The 22,071-nt window shown below is 47.5% G+C and overlaps 1 protein-coding gene across 2 annotated transcripts in view; it reads left to right on the forward strand.

Moving 5' to 3' along the window:
• LOC106568400 (integrin alpha-1) overlaps positions 1-22,071 on the forward strand; it is a 94,831-nt gene that overhangs the window by 41,578 nt on the left and 31,182 nt on the right. For both annotated transcript variants that reach the window (XM_014138710.2, XM_014138709.2), the window contains exons 3-7: positions 11,009-11,121; positions 12,816-12,904; positions 15,310-15,424; positions 17,059-17,186; positions 21,679-21,827. In XM_014138710.2, the coding sequence (XP_013994185.2) occupies positions 11,009-11,121; positions 12,816-12,904; positions 15,310-15,424; positions 17,059-17,186; positions 21,679-21,827 (594 nt within the window). The remainder of the gene's footprint in view (positions 1-11,008; positions 11,122-12,815; positions 12,905-15,309; positions 15,425-17,058; positions 17,187-21,678; positions 21,828-22,071) is intronic.

Consider the following 22,071-nt stretch of genomic DNA (forward strand, 5'->3'; position numbering starts at 1 on the left):
GTGCAAGGACAGCTAGGACAGTGTGCTAGGTCAGTGTACTAGGTCAGTGTGCTAGGACAGCTAGGTCAGTGTGCTAGGTCAGCTAGGACAGTGTGCTAGGTCAGTGTGCTAGGTCAGTGAGCTAGGTCAGTGTGCTAGGACAGTGTGCTAGGACATCTAGGACAGTGTGCTAGGTCAGTGTACTAGGTCAGTGTTCTAGGATAGCTAGGTCAGTGTGCTAGGTCAGTGTGCTAGGTCAGAGTGCTAGGACAGCTTGGTCAGTGTGCTAGTACAGTGTGCTAGGTCAGTGGGTTAGGACAGTGTGCTAGGTCAGTGTGCTAGGACAGCTAGGTCAGTGTGCTAGGTCAGCTAGGACAGTGTGCTAGGACAGCTAGGACAGTGTGCTAGGTCAGTGTACTAGGTCAGTGTGCTAGGTCAGTGTGCTAGGACAGCTAGGACAGTGTGTTAGGTGAGTGTGCTAGGTCAGTGTGCTAGGACAGTGTGCTAGGACAGCTAGGTCAGTGTGCAAGGACAGTGTGCTAGGTCAGTGTGCTAGGTCAGTGAGCTAGGACAGTGTGCTAGGACAGTGTGCTAGGACAGCTAGGTCAGTGTGCAAGGACAGTGTGCTAGGTCAGTGTGCTAGGTCAGTGAGCTAGGACAGTGTGCTAGGACAGTGTGCTAGGTCAGTGTGCTAGGACAGCTAGGACAATGTGCTAGGACAGCTAGGACAGTGTGCTTGGTCATTGTGCTAGGACAGTGTGCTAGGACAGCTAGTACAGTGTGCTAGGACAGTGTGCTAGGACAGTGTGCTAGGAAAGTGTGCTAGGTCAGTGTGCTAGGACACTATGGTAGGTCAGTGTGCTAGGTCAGTGTGCTAGGACAGCCTGCTAGGTCAGCCTGCTAGGACAATGTGCTAGGTCAGTGTGCTAGGTCAGTGTGGTATGACAGCTAGGTCAGTGAGCTAGGTCAGTGAGCTAGGTCAGAGTGCTAAGACAGTGTTCTAGGTCAGTGTTCTAGGTCAGTGTTCTAGGTCAGTGTGCTAGGTCAGCTAGGTCAGTGTGCAAGGACAGCTAGGACAGTGTGCTAGGTCAGTGTACTAGGTCAGTGTGCTAGGACAGCTAGGTCAGTGTGCTAGGTCAGCTAGGACAGTCAGCTAGTTCAGTGAGCTAGGTCAGTGAGCTAGGTCAGTGTTCTAGGTCAGTGTACTAGGTCAGTGTGCTAGGTCAGCTAGGACAGTGTGCTAGGTCAGTGTGCTAGGACAGCCTGCTAGGTCAGCCTGCTAGGTCAGTGTGCTAGGACAGTGTGCTAGATCAGTGTGGTATGACAGCTAGTTCAGTGAGCTAGGTCAGTGAGCTAGGTCAGAGTGCTAGGACAGTGTTCTAGGTCAGTGTACTAGGTCAGTGTGCTAGGTCAGCTAGGACAGTGTGCTAGGTCAGTGTGGTATGACAGCTAGTTCAGTGAGCTAGGTCAGTGAGCTAGGTCAGAGTGCTAGGACAGTGTTCTAGGTCAGTGTACTAGGTCAGTGTGCTAGGTCAGCTAGGACAGTGTGCTAGGTCAGTGTGCAAGGACAGCTAGGACAGTGTGCTAGGTCAGTGTACTAGGTCAGTGTGCTAGGACAGCTAGGTCAGTGTGCTAGGTCAGCTAGGACAGTGTGCTAGGTCAGTGTGCTAGGTCAGTGTGCTAGGTCAGTGAGCTAGGTCAGTGAGCTAGGACAGTGTGCTAGGACAGTGTGCTAGGACATCTAGGACAGTGTGCTAGGTCAGTGTACTAGGTCAGTGTTCTAGGATAGCTAGGTCAGTGTGCTAGGTCAGTGTGCTAGGACAGCTTGGTCAGTGTGCTAGTACAGTGTGCTAGGTCAGTGTGCTAGGTCAGTGTGCTAGGACAGTGTGCTAGGACATCTAGGACAGTGTGCTAGGTCAGTGTACTAGGTCAGTGTTCTAGGATAGCTAGGTCAGTGTGCTAGGTCAGTGTGCTAGGTCAGTGTGCTAGGACAGCTTGGTCAGTGTGCTAGTACAGTGTGCTAGGTCAGTGGGTTAGGACAGTGTGCTAGGTCAGTGTGCTAGGACAGCTAGGTCAGTGTGCTAGGTCAGCTAGGACAGTGTGCTAGGACAGCTAGGACAGTGTGCTAGGTCAGTGTACTAGGTCAGTGTTCTAGGATAGCTAGGTCAGTGTGCTAGGTCAGTGTGCTAGGTCAGCTAGGTCAGTGTGCTAGGTCAGCTAGGACAGTGTGCTAGGTCAGTGTGCTAGGACAGCTAGGACAGTGTGCTAGGTCAGTGTATTAGGTCAGTGTTCTAGGATAGCTAGGTCAGTGTGCTAGGTCAGTGTGCTAGGTCAGTGTGCAAGGACAGCTAGGACAGTGTGCTAGGTCAGTGTACTAGGTCAGTGTGCTAGGACAGCTAGGTCAGTGTGCTAGGTCAGCTAGGACAGTGTGCTAGGTCAGTGTGCTAGGTCAGTGTGCTAGGTCAGTGAGCTAGGTCAGTGTGCTAGGTCAGTGTGCTAGGACAGTGTGCTAGGTCAGTGTGCTAGGACAGCTAGAACAATGTGCTAGGACAGCTAGGACAGTGTGCTTGGTCATTGTGCTAGGACAGTGTGCTAGGACAGCTAGTACAGTGTGCTAGGACAGTGTGCTAGGACAGTGTGCTAGGTCAGCCTGCTAGGACAATGTGCTTGGTCAGTGTGCTAGGTCAGTGTGCTAGGACACTATGGTAGGTCAGTGTGCTAGGTCAGTGTGCTAGGACAGCCTGCTAGGTCAGCCTGCTAGGACAATGTGCTTGGTCAGTGTGCTAGGTCAGTGTGCTAGGACACTATGGTAGGTCAGTGTGCTAGGTGTGTGCTAGGACTGTGTGCTAGGTCAGTGTGCTAGGACAGCTTGGTCAGTGTGCTAGTACAGTGTGCTAGGTCAGTGGGTTAGTACAGTGTGCTAGGTCAGTGTGCTAGGACAGCTAGGTCAGTGTGCTAGGTCAGCTAGGACAGTGTGCTAGGTCAGTGTGCTAGGACAGCTAGGACAGTGTGCTAGGTCAGTGTTCTAGGATAGCTAGGTCCGTGTGCTAGGTCAGCTAGGACAGTGTTCTAGGTCAGTGTGCTAGGACAGCTAGGACAGTGTGCTGGGACAGTGTGCTAGGACAGTGTGCTAGGTCAGTGTGCTAGGACACTATGGTAGGTCATTGTGCTAGGTCAGTGTGCTAGGACAGTGTGCTAGGACTGTGTGCTAGGTCAGTGTGCTAGGACAGCTTGGTCAGTGGGCTAGTACAGTGTGCTAGGTCAGTGGGTTAGGACAGTGTGCTAGGTCAGTGGGCTAGGACAGTGTGCTAGGTCAGTGTGTTAGGTCAGCTAGGACAGTGTGCTAGGTCAGTGTGCTAGGACAGCTAGGGCAGTGTGCTAGGTCAGTGTACTAGGTCAGTGTTCTAGGATAGCTAGGTCAGTGTGCTAGGACAGCTAGGTCAGTGTGCTAGGTCAGTGTGCTAGGACAGCTAGGACAGTGTGCTAGGACAGTGTGCTAGGTCAGTGTGCTAGGACAGCTAGGACAGTATGCTGGGACAGTGTGCTAGGTCAGTGTGCTAGGTCCATGTGCTAGGTCAGCTAATACAGTGTGCTATTTCAGTGTGCTAGGACAGTGTGCTAGGTCAGTATGTTAGGACAGCTAGGACAGTGTGCTAGCTCAGTGTGCTAGGTCATTGTGTTAGGTCAGTGTTCTAGGACAGCTAGGTCAGTGTGCTAGGTCAGCTAGGACAGTGTGCTAGGTCAGTGTGCTAGGACAGCTAGGCAGTGTGCTAGGTCAGTGTACTAGGTCAGTGTTCTAGGATAGCTAGGTCAGTGTGCTAGGACAGCTAGGTCAGTGTGCTAGGTCAGTGTGCTAGGACAGCTAGGACAGTGTGCTAGGACAGTGTGCTAGGTCAGTGTGCTAGGACAGCTAGGACACTATGGTAGGTCAGTGTGCTAGGTCAGCGTGCTAGGACAGCCTGCTAGGTCAGCCTGCTAGGACAATGTGCTAGGTCAGTGTGCTAGGACAGTGTGCTAGGACTGTGTGCTAGGTCAGTGTGCTAGGACAACTTGGTCAGTGTGCTAGTACAGTGTGCTAGGTCAGTGGGTTAGGACAGTGTGCTAGGTCAGTGGGTTAGGACAATGTGCTAGGTCAGTGTGCTAGGACAGTGTGCTATGACTGTGTGCTAGGTCAGTGTGCTAGGACAGCTTATCAGGGTGCTAGTACAGTGTGCTAGGTCAGTGGGTTAGGACAGGGTGCTATGTCAGTGGGTTAGGACAATGTGCTAGGTCAGTGTGCTAGGACAGTGTGCTAGGACTGTGTGCTAGGTCAGTGTGCTAGGACAGCTTGGTCGATGTGCTAGTACAGTGTGCTAGGTCAGTGGGTTAGGACAGTGTGCTAGGTCAGTGGGCTAGGACAGTGTGCTAGGTCAGTATGTTAGGACAGCTAGGACAGTGTGCTAGCTCAGTGTGCTAGGTCATTGTGCTAGGACAGCTAGGAGAGTGTGTTAGGTCAGTGTGCTAGGACAGCTAGGGCAGTGTGCTAGGTCAGTGTACTAGGTCAGTGTTCTAGGATAGCTAGGTCAGTGTGCTAGGACAGCTAGGTCAGTGTGATAGGTCAGTCTGCTAGGACAGTGTGCTAGGACAGTGTGCTAGGTCAGTGTGCTAGGACATCTAGGACAGTATGCTGGGACAGTGTGCTAGGTGAGTGTGCTAGGTCCATGTGCTAGTTCAGCTAATACAGTGTGCTAGGTCAGTGTGCTAGGACAGTGTGCTAGGTAAGTATGTTAAGACAGCTAGGACAGTGTGCTAGCTCAGTGTGCTAGGTCATTATGCTAGGACAGCTAGGAGAGTGTGTTAGGTGAGTGTGTTAGGTGAGTGTGCTAGGTCAGTGTGCTAGGACAGTGTGCTATGTCAGCGTGCTAGGACAGCTAGGTCAGTGTGCTAGGACAGCTAGGTCAGTGTGCTAGGTCAGTGTTCTAGGACAGGTAGGTCAGTGTGCTAGGTCAGTGTGCTAGGACAGTGTGCTAGGACTGTGTGCTTGGTCAGTGTCCTCGGTCAGTGTGCTAGGACAGCTAGGACAGTGTGTTACGTGAGTGTGCTAGGTCAGTGTGCAAGGTCAGTCTGCAAGGACAGTGTGCTATGTCAGCATGCTAGGACAGCTAGGTCAGTGAGCTAGGTCAGTGTGCTAGGACAGCTAGGACAGTGTGCTAGGTAAGTGTGCTAGGACAGGTAGGTCAGTGTGTTAGGTCAGTGTGCTAGGACAGTGTGCTAGGACTGTGTGCTAGAACAGCTAGGTCAGTGTGCTAGGTCAGTGTGCTAGGTCAGCTAGGACAGTGTGCTAGGTCAGTGTGCTAGGACAGTGTGCTATGTCAGCTAGGACAGTCTGCTAGGTCAGTGTGCTAGTTCAGTGTGCTAGGACAGCTAGGACAGTGTGCTAGGTCAGTGTGCTAGGACAGCTAGGACAGTGTGCTAGGTCAGTGTGCTAGAACAGCTAGGTCAGTGTGCTAGGTCAGTGTGCTAGGTCAGCTAGGACAGTGTGCTAGGTCAGTGTGCTAGGACAGTGTGCTATGTCAGCTAGGACAGTCTGCTAGGTCAGTGTGCTAGTTCAGTGTGCTAGGACAGTGTGCTAGGTCAGTGTGCTAGGTCATTGTGGTTGGACAGTGTGCTAGGACAGTGTGCTAGGACAGTGTGCCAGGACAGTGTGCTTGGACAGCTAGGTCAGTGTGCTAGAACAGCTAGGACAGTGTGCTAGGTCAGTGTGCTAGGACTGTGTGCTAGGACTGTGTGCTAGGTCAGTGTGCTAGGTCAGTGTGCTAGGTCAGTGTGCTAGGACAGCTAGGACTGTCTGCTAGGTCAGTGTGCTAGGACAGTGTGCTTGGTCAGTGTGCTAGGTCAGTGTGCTAGGACAGCTAGGACTGTCTGCTAGGTCAGTGTGCTAGGACAGTGTGCTAGGTCAGTGTGCTAGGACAGCTTGGACAGTGTGCTAGGTCAGTGTGCTAGGTCAGTGTGCTAGTGCAGTGTGCTTGTTCAGTGTGCTAGGTCAGTTTGCTAGGTCAGTGTGCTAGGACAGCTAGGACTGTCTGCTAGGTCAGTGTGCTAGGACAGTGTGCTTGGTCAGTGTGCTAGGTCAGTTTGCTAGGACAGCTAGGACTGTCTGCTAGGTCAGTGTGCTAGGACAGTGTGCTAGGACAGTGTGCTAGGTCAGTGTGCTAGGACAGCTAGGTCAGTGTGCTAGGTCAGTGTGCTAGGACAGTGTGCTAGGTCAGTGTGCTAGGTCAGTGTGCTAGTACAGTGTGCTAGTACAGTGTGCTAGGTCAGTGTGTTAGGTCAGTGTGCTATGTCAGTGTGCTATGTCAGTGTGCTAGGACAGTGAGGTCAGTGTGCCAGGACAGTGTGCTAGGTCAGTGTGCTAGGACAGTGTGCTAGGTCAGTTAGCTAGGACTTTTTGCTAGGTCAGTGTGCTAGGACAGCTAGGACAGTGTGCTAGGTAAGTGTGCTAGGACAGGTAGGTCAGTGTGCTAGGTCAGTGTGCTAGGACAGTGTGCTAGGACTGTGTGCTTGGTCAGTGTACTCGGTCAGTGTGCTAGGACAGTTAGGACAGTGTGCTAGGTCAGTGTGCTAGAACAGCTAGGTCAGTTTGCTAGGTCAGTGTGCTAGGTCAGCTAGGACAGTGTGCTAGGTCAGTGTGCTAGGTCAGTGTGCTAGTTCAGTGTGCTTGGTCAGTGTACTCGGTCAGTGTGCTAGGACAGCTAGGACAGTGTGCTAGGTCAGTGTGCTAGAACAGCTAGGTCAGTGTGCTAGGTCAGTGTGCTAGGTCAGCTAGGACAGTGTGCTAGGTCAGTGTGCTAGGTCAGTGTGCTAGGACTGTGTGCTTGGTCAGTGTACTCGGTCAGTGTGCTAGGACAGCTAGGACAGTGTGCTAGGTCAGTGTGCTAGAACAGCTAGGTCAGTGTGCTAGGTCAGTGTGCTAGGTCAGCTAGGACAGTGTGCTAGGTCAGTGTGCTAGGTCAGTGTGCTAGTTCAGTGTGCTAGGACAGCTAGGACAGTGTGCTAGGTCAGTGTGCTAGGTCAGTGTGCTAGGTCAGTGTGCTAGGACAGTGTGCTAGGACAGTGTGCTAGGACAGTGTGCCAGGACAGTGTGCTTGGACAGCTATGTCAGTGTGCTAGAACAGCTAGGACAGTGTGCTAGGTCAGTGTGCTAGGTCAGTGTGCCAGGACAGTGTGCTTGGACAGCTATGTCAGTGTGCTAGAACAGCTAGGACAGTGTGCTAGGTCAGTGTGCTAGGTCAGTGTGCTAGGACTGTGTGCTAGGTCAGTTTGCTAGGTCAGTGTGCTAGGACAGCTAGGACTGTCTGCTAGGTCAGTGTGCTAGGACAGTGTGCTTTGTCAGTGTGCTAGGTCAGTTTGCTAGGACAGCTAGGACTGTCTGCTAGGTCAATGTGCTAGGACAGTGTGCTAGGTCAGTGTGCTAGGACAGCTAGGTCAGTGTGCTAGGTCAGTGTGCTAGGTCAGTGTGCTAGGACAGTGTGCTAGGTCAGTGTGCTAGGTCAGTGTGCTAGTACAGTGTGCTAGTACAGTGTGCTAGTACAGTGGGCTAGGACAGTGGGCTAGGTCAGTGTGTTAGGTCAGTGTGCTAGGACAGTGTGCTAGGTCAGTGTGCTAGGACAGTTAGGTCAGTGTGCCAGGACAGTGTGCTAGGTCAGTGTGCTAGGACAGTGTGCTAGGTCAGTTAGCTAGGACTTTTTGCTAGGACAGTGTGCTTGGTCAGTGTTTTAGGTCAGTGTGTTAGGTTAGTGTGCTAGGACAGTGTGCTTGGACAGAGTGCTTGGACAGAGTGCTTGGACAGAGTGCTTGGACAGAGTGCTAGGACAGTGTGCTAGGACAGTTTGCTAGGACAGCTTGGTCAGTGTGCTAGTACAGTGTGCTAGGTCAGTGGGTTAGGACAGTGGGCTAGGACTGTGTGCTAGGACTGTGTGCTAGGTCAGTGTGCTAGGTCAGTGTGTTAGGACAGTTAGATCAGTGTGCTAGGTCGTTGTGCTAGGTCAGTGTGCTAGGACAGTGTGCTAGGACAGCTAGGTCAGTGTGCCAGGACAATGTGCTAGGTCAGTGTGCTAGGACAGTTAGCTAGGACTGCTAGGACAATGTGCTAGGACTGTGTGCTAGGTCAGTGTGATAGGTCAGTGTGCTAGGACAATGTGCTAGGACAGCTAGGTCAGTGTGCCAGGACAGTGTGCTAGGTCAGTGTGCTAGGACAGTGTGCTTGGTCAGTTAGCTAGGACTGCTAGGACAGTGTGCTAGGACTGTGTGCTAGGTCAGTGTGATAGGTCAGTGTGCTAGGACAATGTTTTAGGTCAGTGTGCTAGGTCAGTGTGCTAGGACAGCTAGGACAGTGTGCTAGGTCAGTTAGCTAGGACTGCTAGGACAGTGTGCTAGGTCAGTTAGCTAGGACTGCTAGGACAGTGTGCTAGGTCTTTTTGCCAGGTCAGTGTGCTAGGACTGTGTGCTAGGACTGTGTGCTAGGACTGTGTGCTAGGACAGCTAGGTCAGTGTGCTAGGTCAGTGTGCTAGGACAGTGTGCTAGGTCTGTGTGCTAGGACTGTGTGCTAGGACAGCTAGGTCAGTGTGCCAGGACAGTGTGCTAGGTCAGTGGGTTAGGACAGTGTGCTAGGTCAGTGGGCTAGGACTGTGTGCTAGGACTGTGTGCTAGGTCAGTGTGCTAGGTCAGTGTGTTAGGACAGTTAGATCAGTGTGCTAGGTCGTTGTGCTAGGTCGTTGTGCTAGGTCGTTGTGCTAGGTCAGTGTGCTAGGACAGTGTGCTAGGACAGCTAGGTCAGTGTGCCAGGACAATGTGCTAGGTCAGTGTGCTAGGTCAGTGTGCTAGGTCAGTGTGCTAGGTCAGTGTGCTAGGACAGCTAGGTCAGTGTGCCAGGACAATGTGCTAGGTCAGTGTGCTAGGACAGTTAGCTAGGACTGCTAGGACAATGTGCTAGGTCATTTTGCCAGGTCAGTGTGCTAGGACAGTGTGCTAGGACTGTGTGCTAGGACAGCTAGGTCAGTGTGCCAGGACAGTGTGCTAGGTCAGTGTGCTAGGACAGTGTGCTTGTTCAGTTAGCTAGGACTGCTAGGACAGTGTGCTAGGACTGTGTGCTAGGTCAGTGTGCTAGGTCAGTGTGCTAGGTCAGTGTGCTAGGACAGCTAGGACAGTGTGCTAGGTCAGTTAGCTAGGACTGCTAGGACAGTGTGCTAGGTCAGTTAGCTAGGACTGCTAGGACAGTGTGCTAGGTCTTTTTGCCAGGTCAGTGTGCTAGGACAGTGTGCTAGGACTGTGTGCTAGGACTGTGTGCTAGGACAGCTAGGTCAGTGTGCTCGGACAGTGTGCTAGGTCTGTGTGCTAGGACTGTGTGCTAGGACAGCTAGGTCAGTGTGCCAGGACAGTGTGCTAGGTCAGTGTGCTAGGACAGTGTGCTAGGTCTGTGTGCTAGGACAGCTAGGTCAGTGTGCCAGGACAGTGTGCTAGGTCAGTGTGCTAGGACAGTGTGCTTGGTCAGTTAGCTAGGACTGCTAGGACAGTGTGCTAGGACTGTGTGCTAGGTCAGTGTGATAGGTCAGTGTGCTAGGACAATGTGCTAGGTCAGTGTGCTAGGTCAGTGTGCTAGGACAGCTAGGACAGTGTGCTAGGTCAGTTAGCTAGGACTGCTAGGACAGTGTGCTAGGTCTTTTTGCCAGGTCAGTGTGTTAGGACAGTGTGCTAGGACTGTGTGCTAGGACTGTGTGCTAGGACAGCTAGGTCAGTGTGCTCGGACAGTGTGCTAGGTCAGTGTGCTAGGACAGTGTGCTAGGTCTGTGTGCTAGGTCTGTGTGCTAGGACAGCTAGGTCAGTGTGCCAGGACAGTGTGCTAGGTCAGTGTGCTAGGACAGTGTGCTTGGTCAGTTAGCTAGGACTGCTAGGTCAGTGTGCTAGGACAGTGTGCTAGGTCAGTGTGCTAGGTCAGTGTGCTAGGACAGTGTGCTAGGTCTGTGTGCTAGGACTGTGTGCTAGGACAGCTAGGTCAGTGTGCTAGGTCTTTTTGCCAGGTCAGTGTGCTAGGACAGTGTGCTAGGACTGTGTGCTAGGACTGTGTGCTAGGACAGCTAGGTCAGTGTGCTCGGACAGTGTGCTAGGTCTGTGTGCTAGGACTGTGTGCTAGGACAGCTAGGTCAGTGTGCCAGGACAGTGTGCTAGGTCAGTGTGCTAGGACAGTGTGCTAGGACAGTGTGCTAGGTCTGTGTGCTAGGACAGCTAGGTCAGAGTGCCAGGACAGTGTGCTAGGACAGTGTGCTAGGTCAGTGTGCTAGGACAGTGTGCTAGGACAGTGTGCTAGGACAGTGTGCTAGGTCAGTGTGCTAGGACAGTGTGCTAGGACAGTGTGCTAGGTCAGTGTGCTAGGACAGCTAGGTCAGAGTGCCAGGACAGTGTGCTAGGTCAGTGAGGGTCAGGCACAGATGTCTATACAGTATCTAACTGTAGCTGTGAGTTCTGAGATGATTACATTTTTCTCTCTCTCAGATGTGTGTGTGTGTGTGTGTGTGTGTGTGTGTGTGTGTGTGTGTGTGTGTGTGTGTGTGTGTGTGTGTGTTTCCCACCGCTGGCTCCCGTGATCAGGGGCCATTAGGAGGCTGGAATGTTAATTAGCGGACTGTTTACATGCTAGCAGATAACTAGCATAGTTTAGAATCGTATCCGACTCAGAAGATTTCTGAGAGAGAACGAAGCCCAGCTGGAGTTTGTTATTGCACTCAGCTAACAAGCTGTATTGTAATGTAGAGTGTGGGTTACTCACTCAGAACATGTAAACAAAGTAATGATGTTCAAATGTATACTTTCCACTGCACTTTTTTAGATACGTTTTCTTATAACGTGTTTTGTTAGTGAGAAAACCAAAAATTCAACCCCTGGTCTTGAGGTGATCTCCAGTTGTTGCTTATAATGACACCAAATTCTGTCAAATTTATGGTGGCTGGGGTATGGAATAGTCTGCTAACCTCTCTCCTCTGTCTCTCTTTAAAGGGTGCTGATTGGTTCTCCACTGGCCGGCCAGCCAGCCAAACGGACTGGAGATGTTTACAAATGCCCTGTGGGTCAAGGACCAAACCCTACATGTATCAAACTGGAGCTGCCTGGTGAGAACCTGTGTGTGTGTGTGTGTGTGTGTGTGTGTGTGTGTGTGTGTGTGTGTGTGTGTGTGTGTGTGTGTGTGTGTGTGTGTGTGTGTGCCTGCGTGTGTGTGTTTTAACTATCCTTGTGAGGTCAAGTATAGTAAAACAAGGAAAACTTGGACAACTGGGGGCATTACGCCGGTCCCCACAAGGAAAGAGGCTATTTTAGACTTATGGGTTAGGTTTAGGGTTACAACTAGGGTTAGGGTTACAATTTAAGTTTGGGGTTAGGTTAAGGGTTAGGGTTGGTCCCCACAAGAATACTTACACAAACGTGTGTGTGTTTTCATTTGTGTATGTGCGCACATGTGTGTGTCATTGATACTGCGTTATTGATCCTCCAGTTGTTAGCACTAGCTGATTTAAGGCATAGCCTCTAATATTGTATGGTGCGCTGGTCTGGTCTGGGCCTCCCTGCCTCCCTCCCTGGCAGTGTGCTGGACAGGACGTGAAGCACAGCAGCACGACAGCAGAACAGGAAGACACTACATAAACAGGATTTTAATGTCTCATCTCATCCACTCATAACTGTATTATCATTAACTAACCAGATAACCAATATGACTCCACTCCACTGCTTCATGCTTCAGCTTCTGGCCTTCTAATGACGCTGACTCAATACTGAACAAGGTTTGGGTCAATTCCATTTCAGTAAAGTAAATTAAGGAAGGAAACTCCATTGACTGAAATTAAATGGATTTGACCCCAACCCTGATAGTGACTCACTTCCAGCAGGCAAGGTTTATTATTCACTTTATTGAACATTTATTTAACTAGGAAAGTCACTTAAGAACAAATTCTTATTTTACAATGACGGCCTACCCCGGTCAAATCCGCCCCTACCCCGTACGACGCTGGGCCAATTGTGCGCCGCCCCATGGGTTGAGCTTAGTTAGGATTACTAAATAAATGTAATGGAATTTAATCAATTACATTTCGGGTACATAATATAATTTTAAATATATTTAACATTAACATTATCTGTTGTTTTGGTATCTGTAGAAAATGCATTGTTTATGTATAACCTGCTAAAGGTAGTAAGAGATAAGGATATCTGTCCTCCACATGACAATCTGGTCATATACAGCGTCAGTCTTACAATGGCTGTATTGTCCTATAGCTTGATGGCCGCTTTGTTCTGCAGCCACTGGATGTGATGTGAATTATGTGAATATGAGAATACCTACAGAGAGAGAGTACATAATGAGAATAGCCTACATGATTACTGATGAGATGACTTGAAAAAACGCTGCTAGACAGAGATCACATGTAATTATACATAGAGGATTTACCATTTAGCAGACACGTTCACCCTAACAGGCGTACAACAGTGAGAGCATGCATACATTTGAGTATTTGTGACCCCAGCTGGAATCAAAACCCACAACCCTGGCATAGCTAGAGTCATGCTCTTACCAGACTACAGTATTTATGCTGGAAAACTAAATATGAAGACTGTAGAGATAGATCAGAGCTCAAGTAATGAACGATCCTATAAATAACTACATGTCAATAGTGCACATTGTTAAAAGTGAAGTCCGGAGGGGTTCAAGAGGGGCTTGAGGGGTGGTCTGGCTGTCTTTCTATGGGAAAATGATACAGGAATTTGAGCAGCTGTTTTTTCTTTCTTTCACTGACTTTATTCCATATTTTCCCAGAAAACACAACAATTCCTAACTTACATGAAGTCAAGGAAAACATGACCATGGGAACGACGCTGGTTACCAACCCTCAAGGAGGCTTTCTGGTAAGAGAACACGTGACAATGTAGATGTCAGCCCTGGACTGCAAGAGCCAGTGGACTGTACAGTTGTTACTGTATGTAGAGCTGACATATATATTACACACACTGTACGGTTGTTACTATATGTAGAGCTGACATATACAGGTAAAGTCGGAAGTTTACATACACCTTAGCCAAATACATTTAAACTAATTTCCTGACATTGAATCCTAGTAAAAATTCCCTGTTTTAGGTAATTTAGGGTCACCACTTTATTTTAAGAACGTGAAATGTCAGAATAATAGTAGAGAGAATGATTTATTTCAACTTTTATTTCTTTCATCACATTCCCAGTGGGTCAGACGTTTACATACACTCAATTAGTATTTGGTAGCATTGCCTTTAAATTGTTTAACTTGGGTCAAACGTATCGGGTAGCCTTCCACAAGCCTTCCACAATAAGTCGTGTGAATTTTGACCCATTCCTCCTGACAGAGCTGGTGTAACTGGGTCAGGTTTGTAGGCCTCCTTGCAGGCACATGCTTTTTCAGTTCTGCCCACACATTTTCTATAGGATTGAGGTCGAGTCTTTGTGATGGCCACTCCAAGACCTTGATTTTGTTGTCCTTAAGCCATTTTGCCACAACTTTGGAAGTATGCTTGGGGCCATTGTCCATTTGCAACCAAGCTTTAACTTCCTGACTGATGTCTTGAGATGTTGCTTCAATATATCCACATAATTTTCCTTTCTCGGGATGCCATCTATTTTGTGAAGTGCACCAGTCCCTCCTGCAGCAAAGCACCCCCACAACATGATGCTGCCACCCCTGTACTTCACAGTTGGGATGGCTTGCAAGCATCCCCCTTTTTCCTCCAAACATAACGATGGTCATTATGGCCAAACAGTTCTATTTTTGTTTCATCAGACCAGAGGACATTTCTCCATAAGTACTATCTTTGTCCCCATGTGCAGTTGCAAACCGTAGTCTGGCTTTTAATGGCGATTTTGGAGCAGTAGCTTCTTCCTTGCTGAGCGGCCTTGCTGGTTGTGTCGATATAGGACTCGTTTTACTGTGGATATAGATACTTTTGTACCCATTTCCTCCAGTATCTTTACAAGGTCCTTTGCTGTTGTTCTGGGATTGATTTGCACTTTTACGTTCATCTCTAGGAGACAGAACGCGTCTCCTTCCTGAGCGGTATGCCGGCTGCGTGGTCCATTGGTGTTTATACTTGCGTACTATTGTTTGTACAGATGAACGATATCTTCAGGCGTTTGGAAATTGCTCCCAAGGATGAACCAGACTTGTGGAGGTCTACAATTTATTTTCTGAGGTCTTGGCTGATTTCTTTTGATTTCCCCATGATGTCAAGCAAAGAGGCACTGAGTTTGAAGGTAGGCCTTGAAATACATCCACAGGTACACCTCCAATTGCTTCAAATGATGTCAATTAGCCTATCAGAAGCGTCTAAAGCCATGACATCATTTTCTGGAATTTTCCAAGCTGTTTAAAAGCACAGTCAACTTAGTGTATGTAAACTTCTGATCCACTTGAATTGTCATACAGTGAATTATAAGTGAAATAATCTGTCTGTAAACTATTGTTGTAAACATTACTTGTGTCATGCACAAAGTAGATGTCCTAACCGACTTGCCAAAACTACAGTTTGTTAACAAGAAATTTGTGGAGTGTAAACTTCCGACTTCAACTGTGTATCACACACACTGTACGGTTGTTACTGTATGTAGAGCTGACATACAGTATACTGTAAACAAAACAGATTAATCAATACTGGTTTGAGTCGTAAACTCCTAAATCCCTCATATGTAGAGTTGGGGAGTAAACTGTAGGAAAACACTAAGGACAAAATCTGGAAGAGTTATCGTATTTAAAGTAATTACATTTTCCAAATATTGTTTGCAATTGCAGACCCCCATCTCTCTCTCTCTCTCTCTGTCTCTCTCTCTCTCTCTCTCTCTCTCTCTCTCTCTCTCTCTCTCTCTCTCTAAATGAATGGGTCTAAGTATTTATAATGATGACATTATAAGAGATTAATTACAAGGCCCAGGTCTGACCAGAACTTTCCCCTCTGCCTTTTTACTGGGCTTATACCTCACTGCTCATATAAGGACTGTTGAATTGAGAGTCTTAACCAATCAGATCATGTACTTCAAAGAGACAGTTACTTTGAGTCCAAATGAAACACCTTAACCCGGTGTGTGTGTGTTTGTGTGCATGAGTGCGTGTGTAGCAGTCACAGTCTCATGATGAACTAGCCCTGCCTGTGACTTCAAAATCAGTGCCACTCTCGGCCCAGAGGACATTTCCTATTGGGCTAAGAGTTAAGGTTTTTCCTGTGGCAAACCCTGTTTCAGATCTCGCCGTGACAAGTGTGTGTGTGCGCACGTGTGTGCTCTTGTCTTCCAGGCCTGTGGTCCACAGTACGGCTACATGTGTGGTCAGCAGACGTACATCTCTGGGGTCTGTACCAACGTCAGCTCAACCTTCCAGGTGCTCAACTCCATCGCCCCGGCTGTGCAAGGTACAAGTTCACCCTATAACTCTAGCTCGACGACAGTACCCCTCACACTCCTCCCTTTACACACAGAAACAACTACACTGTTAAGTTTAGGCATCCATTCCAATTGGTTAAGTTAATGGTTAAGGTTTGGGATTGGGTTAGGGTTATTAAACACATGACCCTCGGAGCCAGAGTTCGCGGCTTACGCCCATCCGCCATCCTGATCCACAGCACCCTAGCAAAACCCAAGCCTACTTGTTGGTAATTACATCGCGCTCAACGCTGCCCCTAGTGGCGGGTTTTGAAGCCATTTCCCAATGTCCTTAGGACATGGATGGACGTCTAATATCGAAGTCAATCTTGAGCAACCTTGCTGCTACACCCCCATTCCTCTCAACATCCCTCCACCCCAAGACACAGAACACAGAACACATTTTAATGTTGTTGTCATGTTGTGTTGCTACCATGCTGTGTTGTCATGTTTTGCTGTTATGTTGTTGTCTTAGGTCTCTCTTTATGTAGTGTTGTGTCTCGTTGTGATGTGTGTTTTGTTCTATATTTATATTGTATTTATTTTATTTATTTTTTTAATCCCAGGCCACCATCCTCGCAGGAGGCCTTTTTCCTTTTGGTAGGCCGTCATTGTAAATAAGAATTAGTTTTTAACTGACTTGCCTAATTAAATAAAGGTTCAATAAAAAAATATAAATAAAACACAGACCAGAGAAACACTATCCCTCAAACCTCTACTTACCATCTCTCTCCACCCCGCCCTAACACTCTCCATTCCTCTCTGAGCATCTCTCCATTCCCACACCTCAGAGCCACGTGGCCAGAGAGAGACATCACTTGTGTACATAAGAACATTCCGCTTAGCGTAAACTACTGTCCAGTCTCTCAACTCTCCCATGCATGCCCAAGTTAGGACCGAGTTTAGTGAGTTGTCATCTCTGTCTTCTCTCCACACTGAGGGATCAGTGAGTGAAGGTAAACAGTACAGTGAACTCCACAGCTCCTCACCACTCTGTAGTTTTAGGCACAGTATTGGACATGAATTCTAAGTGGGTTCTAATGTAGCCTGTGAATGTGTTTCAATATCCATACCAGCATACCACTTAAAAGGCATGTCCATTACATTACTTTAAAAATATATATTTTTACAGGTCTCAGAGGGACTAGATGGGAGGGCTGTGTTGTAGCATTCTCCCTCTCTCCACCTCTCTCCACCTCTCTCCTCCTCTCTCCTCCTCTCTCCACCTCTCTCCACCTCTCTCCTCCTCTCTCCTCCTCTCTCCTCCTCTCTCCTCCTCTCTCCACCTCTCTCCTCCTCTCTCCACCTCTCTCCTCCTCTCTCCTCCTCTCTCCTCCTCTCTCCACCTCTCTCCACCTCTCTCCTCCTCTCTCCACCTCTCTCCTCCTCTCTCCACCTCTCTCCTCCTCCCTCCACCTCTCTTCACAGCACAAACCAACTATTTAATGCATTTATTGTCAAAACTGTTGTCAATTGTCAACTATAGTTTAAACAATAATGTACAAAACACACATGTAATCTTCTTTAACTGACTTCTACATTGTATGTGATATGTGATACTGTATACTGGTTGTGTTACACCAATAATAACCACCCCATTATTTGAACCCCTCTTGTGTTGCAGAGTGTGCCAAAGAGCTTGACATTGTCATGGTTCTTGATGGCTCCAACAGTATCTGGCCCTGGACCAGCATCATTGAATTCCTGGTCAAGTTTCTGAAGAATATCGAAATTGGAGCTAAACTGTCCCAGGTGATTTCTCTTTTCAGCACACAAAAAAAACATGGGTAACACCTTAGATGAAGATCCACTTTGTCCCTGTAGAAGAACCATTTATGGTTCCAGACAGGTAGAACCTTTTCATCAAAGATCCCTTTAAGAACCCAGTATCAACTACTCTGGCCCATGAATGAGAGAGGGATAGAAGGTTAGGATAGAGGAATAAAGTAAAGAATAGAGAAATAGAAGGTTGGGATAGAGGGTATAATATAGAATAGAGGGATAGAAGGTTAGGATAGAGGATAGAGGATAGAATAGAGAACAGAGGGATAGAAGGTTAGGATAGAGGATACAATGGAGAATAGAGGAAAAGAATGTTGGGATAGAGGATAGAGGAGAGAATAGAGGAATAGAAGGTTGGGATAGAGGATAGAGGAGAGAATAGAGGAATAGAAGGTTGGGATAGAGGATAGAATGGACAATGGAGGAATAGAAGGTTGGGATAGAGGATAGAATGGACAATGGAGGAATAGAAGGTTGGGATAGAGGATAGAATGGACAATGGAGGAATAGAAGGTTGGGATAGAGAATAGAATGGAGAATAGAGGAATAGAAGGTTGGTATAGAGAATAGAATGGAGAATAGAGGAATAAAAGGTTGGGATAGAGGATAGAATGGAGAATAGAGGAATAGAAGGTTGGGATAGAGGATAGAATGGAGAATAGAGGAATAGAAGGTTGGGATAGAGGATAGAATGGAGAATAGAGAATAGAGAATAGAGGGATAGAAGGTTGGGATAGAGGATAGAATAGAGGGATAGAAGGTTGGGATAGAGGATAGAATGGAGAATAGAGGAATAGAAGGTTGGGATAGAGGATAGAGGAAGGAAATAGAGAGGATATAAAGAAACAACCAGCTCATTAACCTTCATTAAACTGGGTCATCATATTTTACTAATAAACTGGGTCGCCACAGTCTACTGATAAACTGGGTCGTCACATTCTACTGATAAACTGGGTCGTCACAGTCTACTGATAAACTGGGTCGTCACAGTCTACTGATAAACTGGGTCGTCACGTTCTACTGATAAACTGGGTCGTCACAGTCTACTGATAAACTGGGTCGTCACAGTCTACTGATAAACTGGGTCGTCACAGTCTACTGATAAACTGGGTCGTCACATTCTACTGATAAACTGGGTCGTCACAGTCTACTGATAAACTGGGTCGTCACAGTCTACTGATAAACTGGGTCGTCACATTCTACTGATAAACTGGGTCGTCACATTCTACTGATAAACTGGGTCGTCACATTCTACTGATAAACTGGGTCATCACATTCTACTGATAAACTGGGTCGTCACAGTCTACTGATAAACTGGGTCGTCACATTCTACTGATAAACTGGGTCGTCACGTTCTACTGATAAACTGGGTCGTCACAGTCTACTGATAAACTGGGTCGTCACATTCTACTGATAAACTGGGTCGTCACGTTCTACTGATAAACTGGGTCGTCACAGTCTACTGATAAACTGGGTCGTCACATTCTACTGATAAACTGGGTCGTCACGTTCTACTGATAAACTGGGTCGTCAGAGTCTACTGATAAACTGGGTCGTCACATTCTACTGATAAACTGGGTCGTCAGAGTCTAGTGATAAACTGGGTCATCACGTTCTACTGATAAACTGGGTCGTCACAGTCTACTGATAAACTGGGTCGTCACGTTCTACTGATAAACTGGGTCGTCACAGTCTACTGATAAACTGGGTCGTCACATTCTACTGATAAACTGGGTCGTCACGTTCTACTGATAAACTGGGTCGTCACAGTCTACTGATAAACTGGGTCGTCACATTCTACTGATAAACTGGGTCGTCACGTTCTACTGATAAACTGGGTCGTCAGAGTCTACTGATAAACTGGGTCGTCACATTCTACTGATAAACTGGGTCGTCAGAGTCTACTGATAAACTGGGTCGTCACGTTCTACTGATAAACTGGGTCGTCACAGTCTACTGATAAACTGGGTCGTCACGTTCTACTGATAAACTGGGTCGTCACAGTCTACTGATAAACTGGGTCGTCACATTCTACTGATAAACTGGGTCGTCACAGTCTACTGATAAACTGGGTCGTCACAGTCTACTGATAAACTGGGTCGTCACATTCTACTGATAAACTGGGTCGTCACAGTCTACTGATAAACTGGGTCGTCACAGTCTACTGATAAACAGGGTCGTCAGAGTCTACTGATAAACTGGGTCGTCACATTCTACTGATAAACTGGGTCGTCACAGTCTACTGATAAACTGGGTCGTCACATTCTACTGATAAACTGGGTCGTCACGTTCTACTGATAAACTGGGTCGTCACAGTCTACTGATAAACTGGGTCGTCACATTCTACTGATAAACTGGGTCGTCACGTTCTACTGATAAACTGGGTCGTCAGAGTCTACTGATAAACTGGGTCGTCACATTCTACTGATAAACTGGGTCGTCAGAGTCTACTGATAAACTGGGTCGTCACGTTCTACTGATAAACTGGGTCGTCACAGTCTACTGATAAACTGGGTCGTCACGTTCTACTGATAAACTGGGTCGTCACAGTCTACTGATAAACTGGGTCGTCACGTTCTACTGATAAACTGGGTCGTCACAGTCTACTGATAAACTGGGTCGTCACGTTCTACTGATAAACTGGGTCGTCACAGTCTACTGATAAACTGGGTCGTCACAGTCTACTGATAAACTGGGTCGTCACATTCTACTGATAAACTGGGTCGTCACAGTCTACTGATAAACTGGGTCGTCACAGTCTACTGATAAACTGGGTCGTCACGTTCTACTGATGAAGTGGGTCGTCACATTCTACTGATAAACTGGGTCGTCACAGTCTACTGATAAACTGGGTCGTCACAGTCTACTGATAAACTGGGTCATCACAGTCTACTGATAAACTGGGTCGTCACATTCTACTGATAAACTGGGTCGTCACAGTCTACTGATAAACTGGGTCGTCACAGTCTACTGATAAACTGGGTCGTCACAGTCTACTGATAAACTGGGTCGTCACATTCTACTGATAAACTGGGTCGTCACATTCTACTGATAAACTGGGTCGTCACGTTCTACTGATAAACTGGGTCGTCACGTTCTACTGATAAACTGGGTCATCACAGTCTACTGATAAACTGGGTCGTCACGTTCTACTGATAAACTGGGTCGTCACAGTCTACTGATAAACTGGGTCGTCACGTTCTACTGATAAACTGGGTCGTCACATTCTACTGATAAACTGGGTCGTCACAGTCTACTGATAAACTGGGTCGTCACAGTCTACTGATAAACTGGGTCGTCACGTTCTACTGATAAACTGGGTCGTCACGTTCTACTGATAAACTGGGTCGTCACAGTCTACTGATAAACTGGGTCGTCACATTCTACTGATAAACTGGGTCGTCACAGTCTACTGATAAACTGGGTCGTCACATTCTACTGATGCAATTCACTATCTTCTCATTATTTAACAGCATAATATGTCACCGTCTTGCTTTCTATGATTATTGTGATCGTCTATTCATTACAGTCATTGTTCATTAGTCTCACAATAACCACTGTTAAATCATCATCCATACTGTTATTAGTTTAATGTCCAAGGGCATTATGTCGAGATTCTTCTTCAGAATACCCCGGACCCTGGAGAGGAGCTGGTTCACGGTGGTTTAGTTTAATGGTGAAATAACCATTTTCCTCTGTGTGGCGCTGGAAAATATTGTCCTATGAAGTTCTCCCTTTGTAGATCACATATTCCATAGCTGGATAAGTATCCTCCCTGCTTTATAAAGAGAATGACATCACATTAGAATCACCAGACCAAACCACATATCCTCTCTTACCAGACTGTCTCGGAGCATTGGAGTGTGTCACAGGAAGGGACAGCTAGAAAAGAGGGAATTGGAGAGAGTGAGATGTGGGTAAAGGAGGTTGAAGGGAAGAGAGTGAGATGAGGGTAAAGGAGGCTGAATTGGAGAGAGTGAGATGTGGGTAAAGGAGGTTGAAGGGAAGAGAGTGAGATGAGGGTAAAGGAGGTTGAATTGGAGAGAGTGAAATGAGGGTAAAGGAGGTTGAAGGGAAGAGAGTGAGATGAGGGTAAAGGAGGTTGAATTGGAGAGAGTGAAATGAGGGTAAAGGAGGATGAAGGGAGGAAAGTGAGATGAGGGTAAAGGAGGTTGAAGGGAAGAGAGTGAGATGAGGGTAAAGGAGGTTGAATTGGAGAGAGTGAAATGAGGGTAAAGGAGGTTGAATTGGAGAGAGTGAGATGAGGGTAAAGGAGGTTGAATTGGAGAGAGTGAGATGAGGGTAAAGGAGGATGAAGGGAGGAAAGTGAGATGAGGGTAAAGGAGGTTGAATTGGAGAGAGTGAGATGAGGGTAAAGGAGGTTGAAGGGAAGAGAGTGAGTAAGATGAGATGAGTATTTGAGTGAGTGTCCGCCTGCCTGAATATAAGATTTCTGTTCCAGGTGGGCATTGTGTCGTATGGAGAGGAAGTCACTCACAATGTCAACCTCAGCCAGTTTGATACCACTCAATCCCTCCTGGCCAAAGTGGCGAAACTTCCCCAGCAAACAGGTTTCAAGACTATGACCGCCCTGGGAATTGACACCGCAAGGTACAGTACAACAGTAAACCAGGGGTGTCTGGTCCAGTTTAGTCCTGCTCAATTTACTACAATTCGACTTAATTGAATTGAGTTCAGTTGAGTTGAATGTTCCAATCAGTTAATTAAGCATGTCTATTTCTTGTACTGTGTGTGAAGTGAGTGAAAATTAATGAAGTATTTTCAAGGTGTTGCTCTCTCTTAATGTCTAGAATTAATGGGTGTTTGCGTCATAGAGATAGAATTAAATAAAATA

This window comes from Salmo salar, chromosome ssa13 (assembly GCF_905237065.1).
Source record: "Salmo salar chromosome ssa13, Ssal_v3.1, whole genome shotgun sequence".
Classification (NCBI taxonomy): domain Eukaryota; kingdom Metazoa; phylum Chordata; class Actinopteri; order Salmoniformes; family Salmonidae; genus Salmo; species Salmo salar.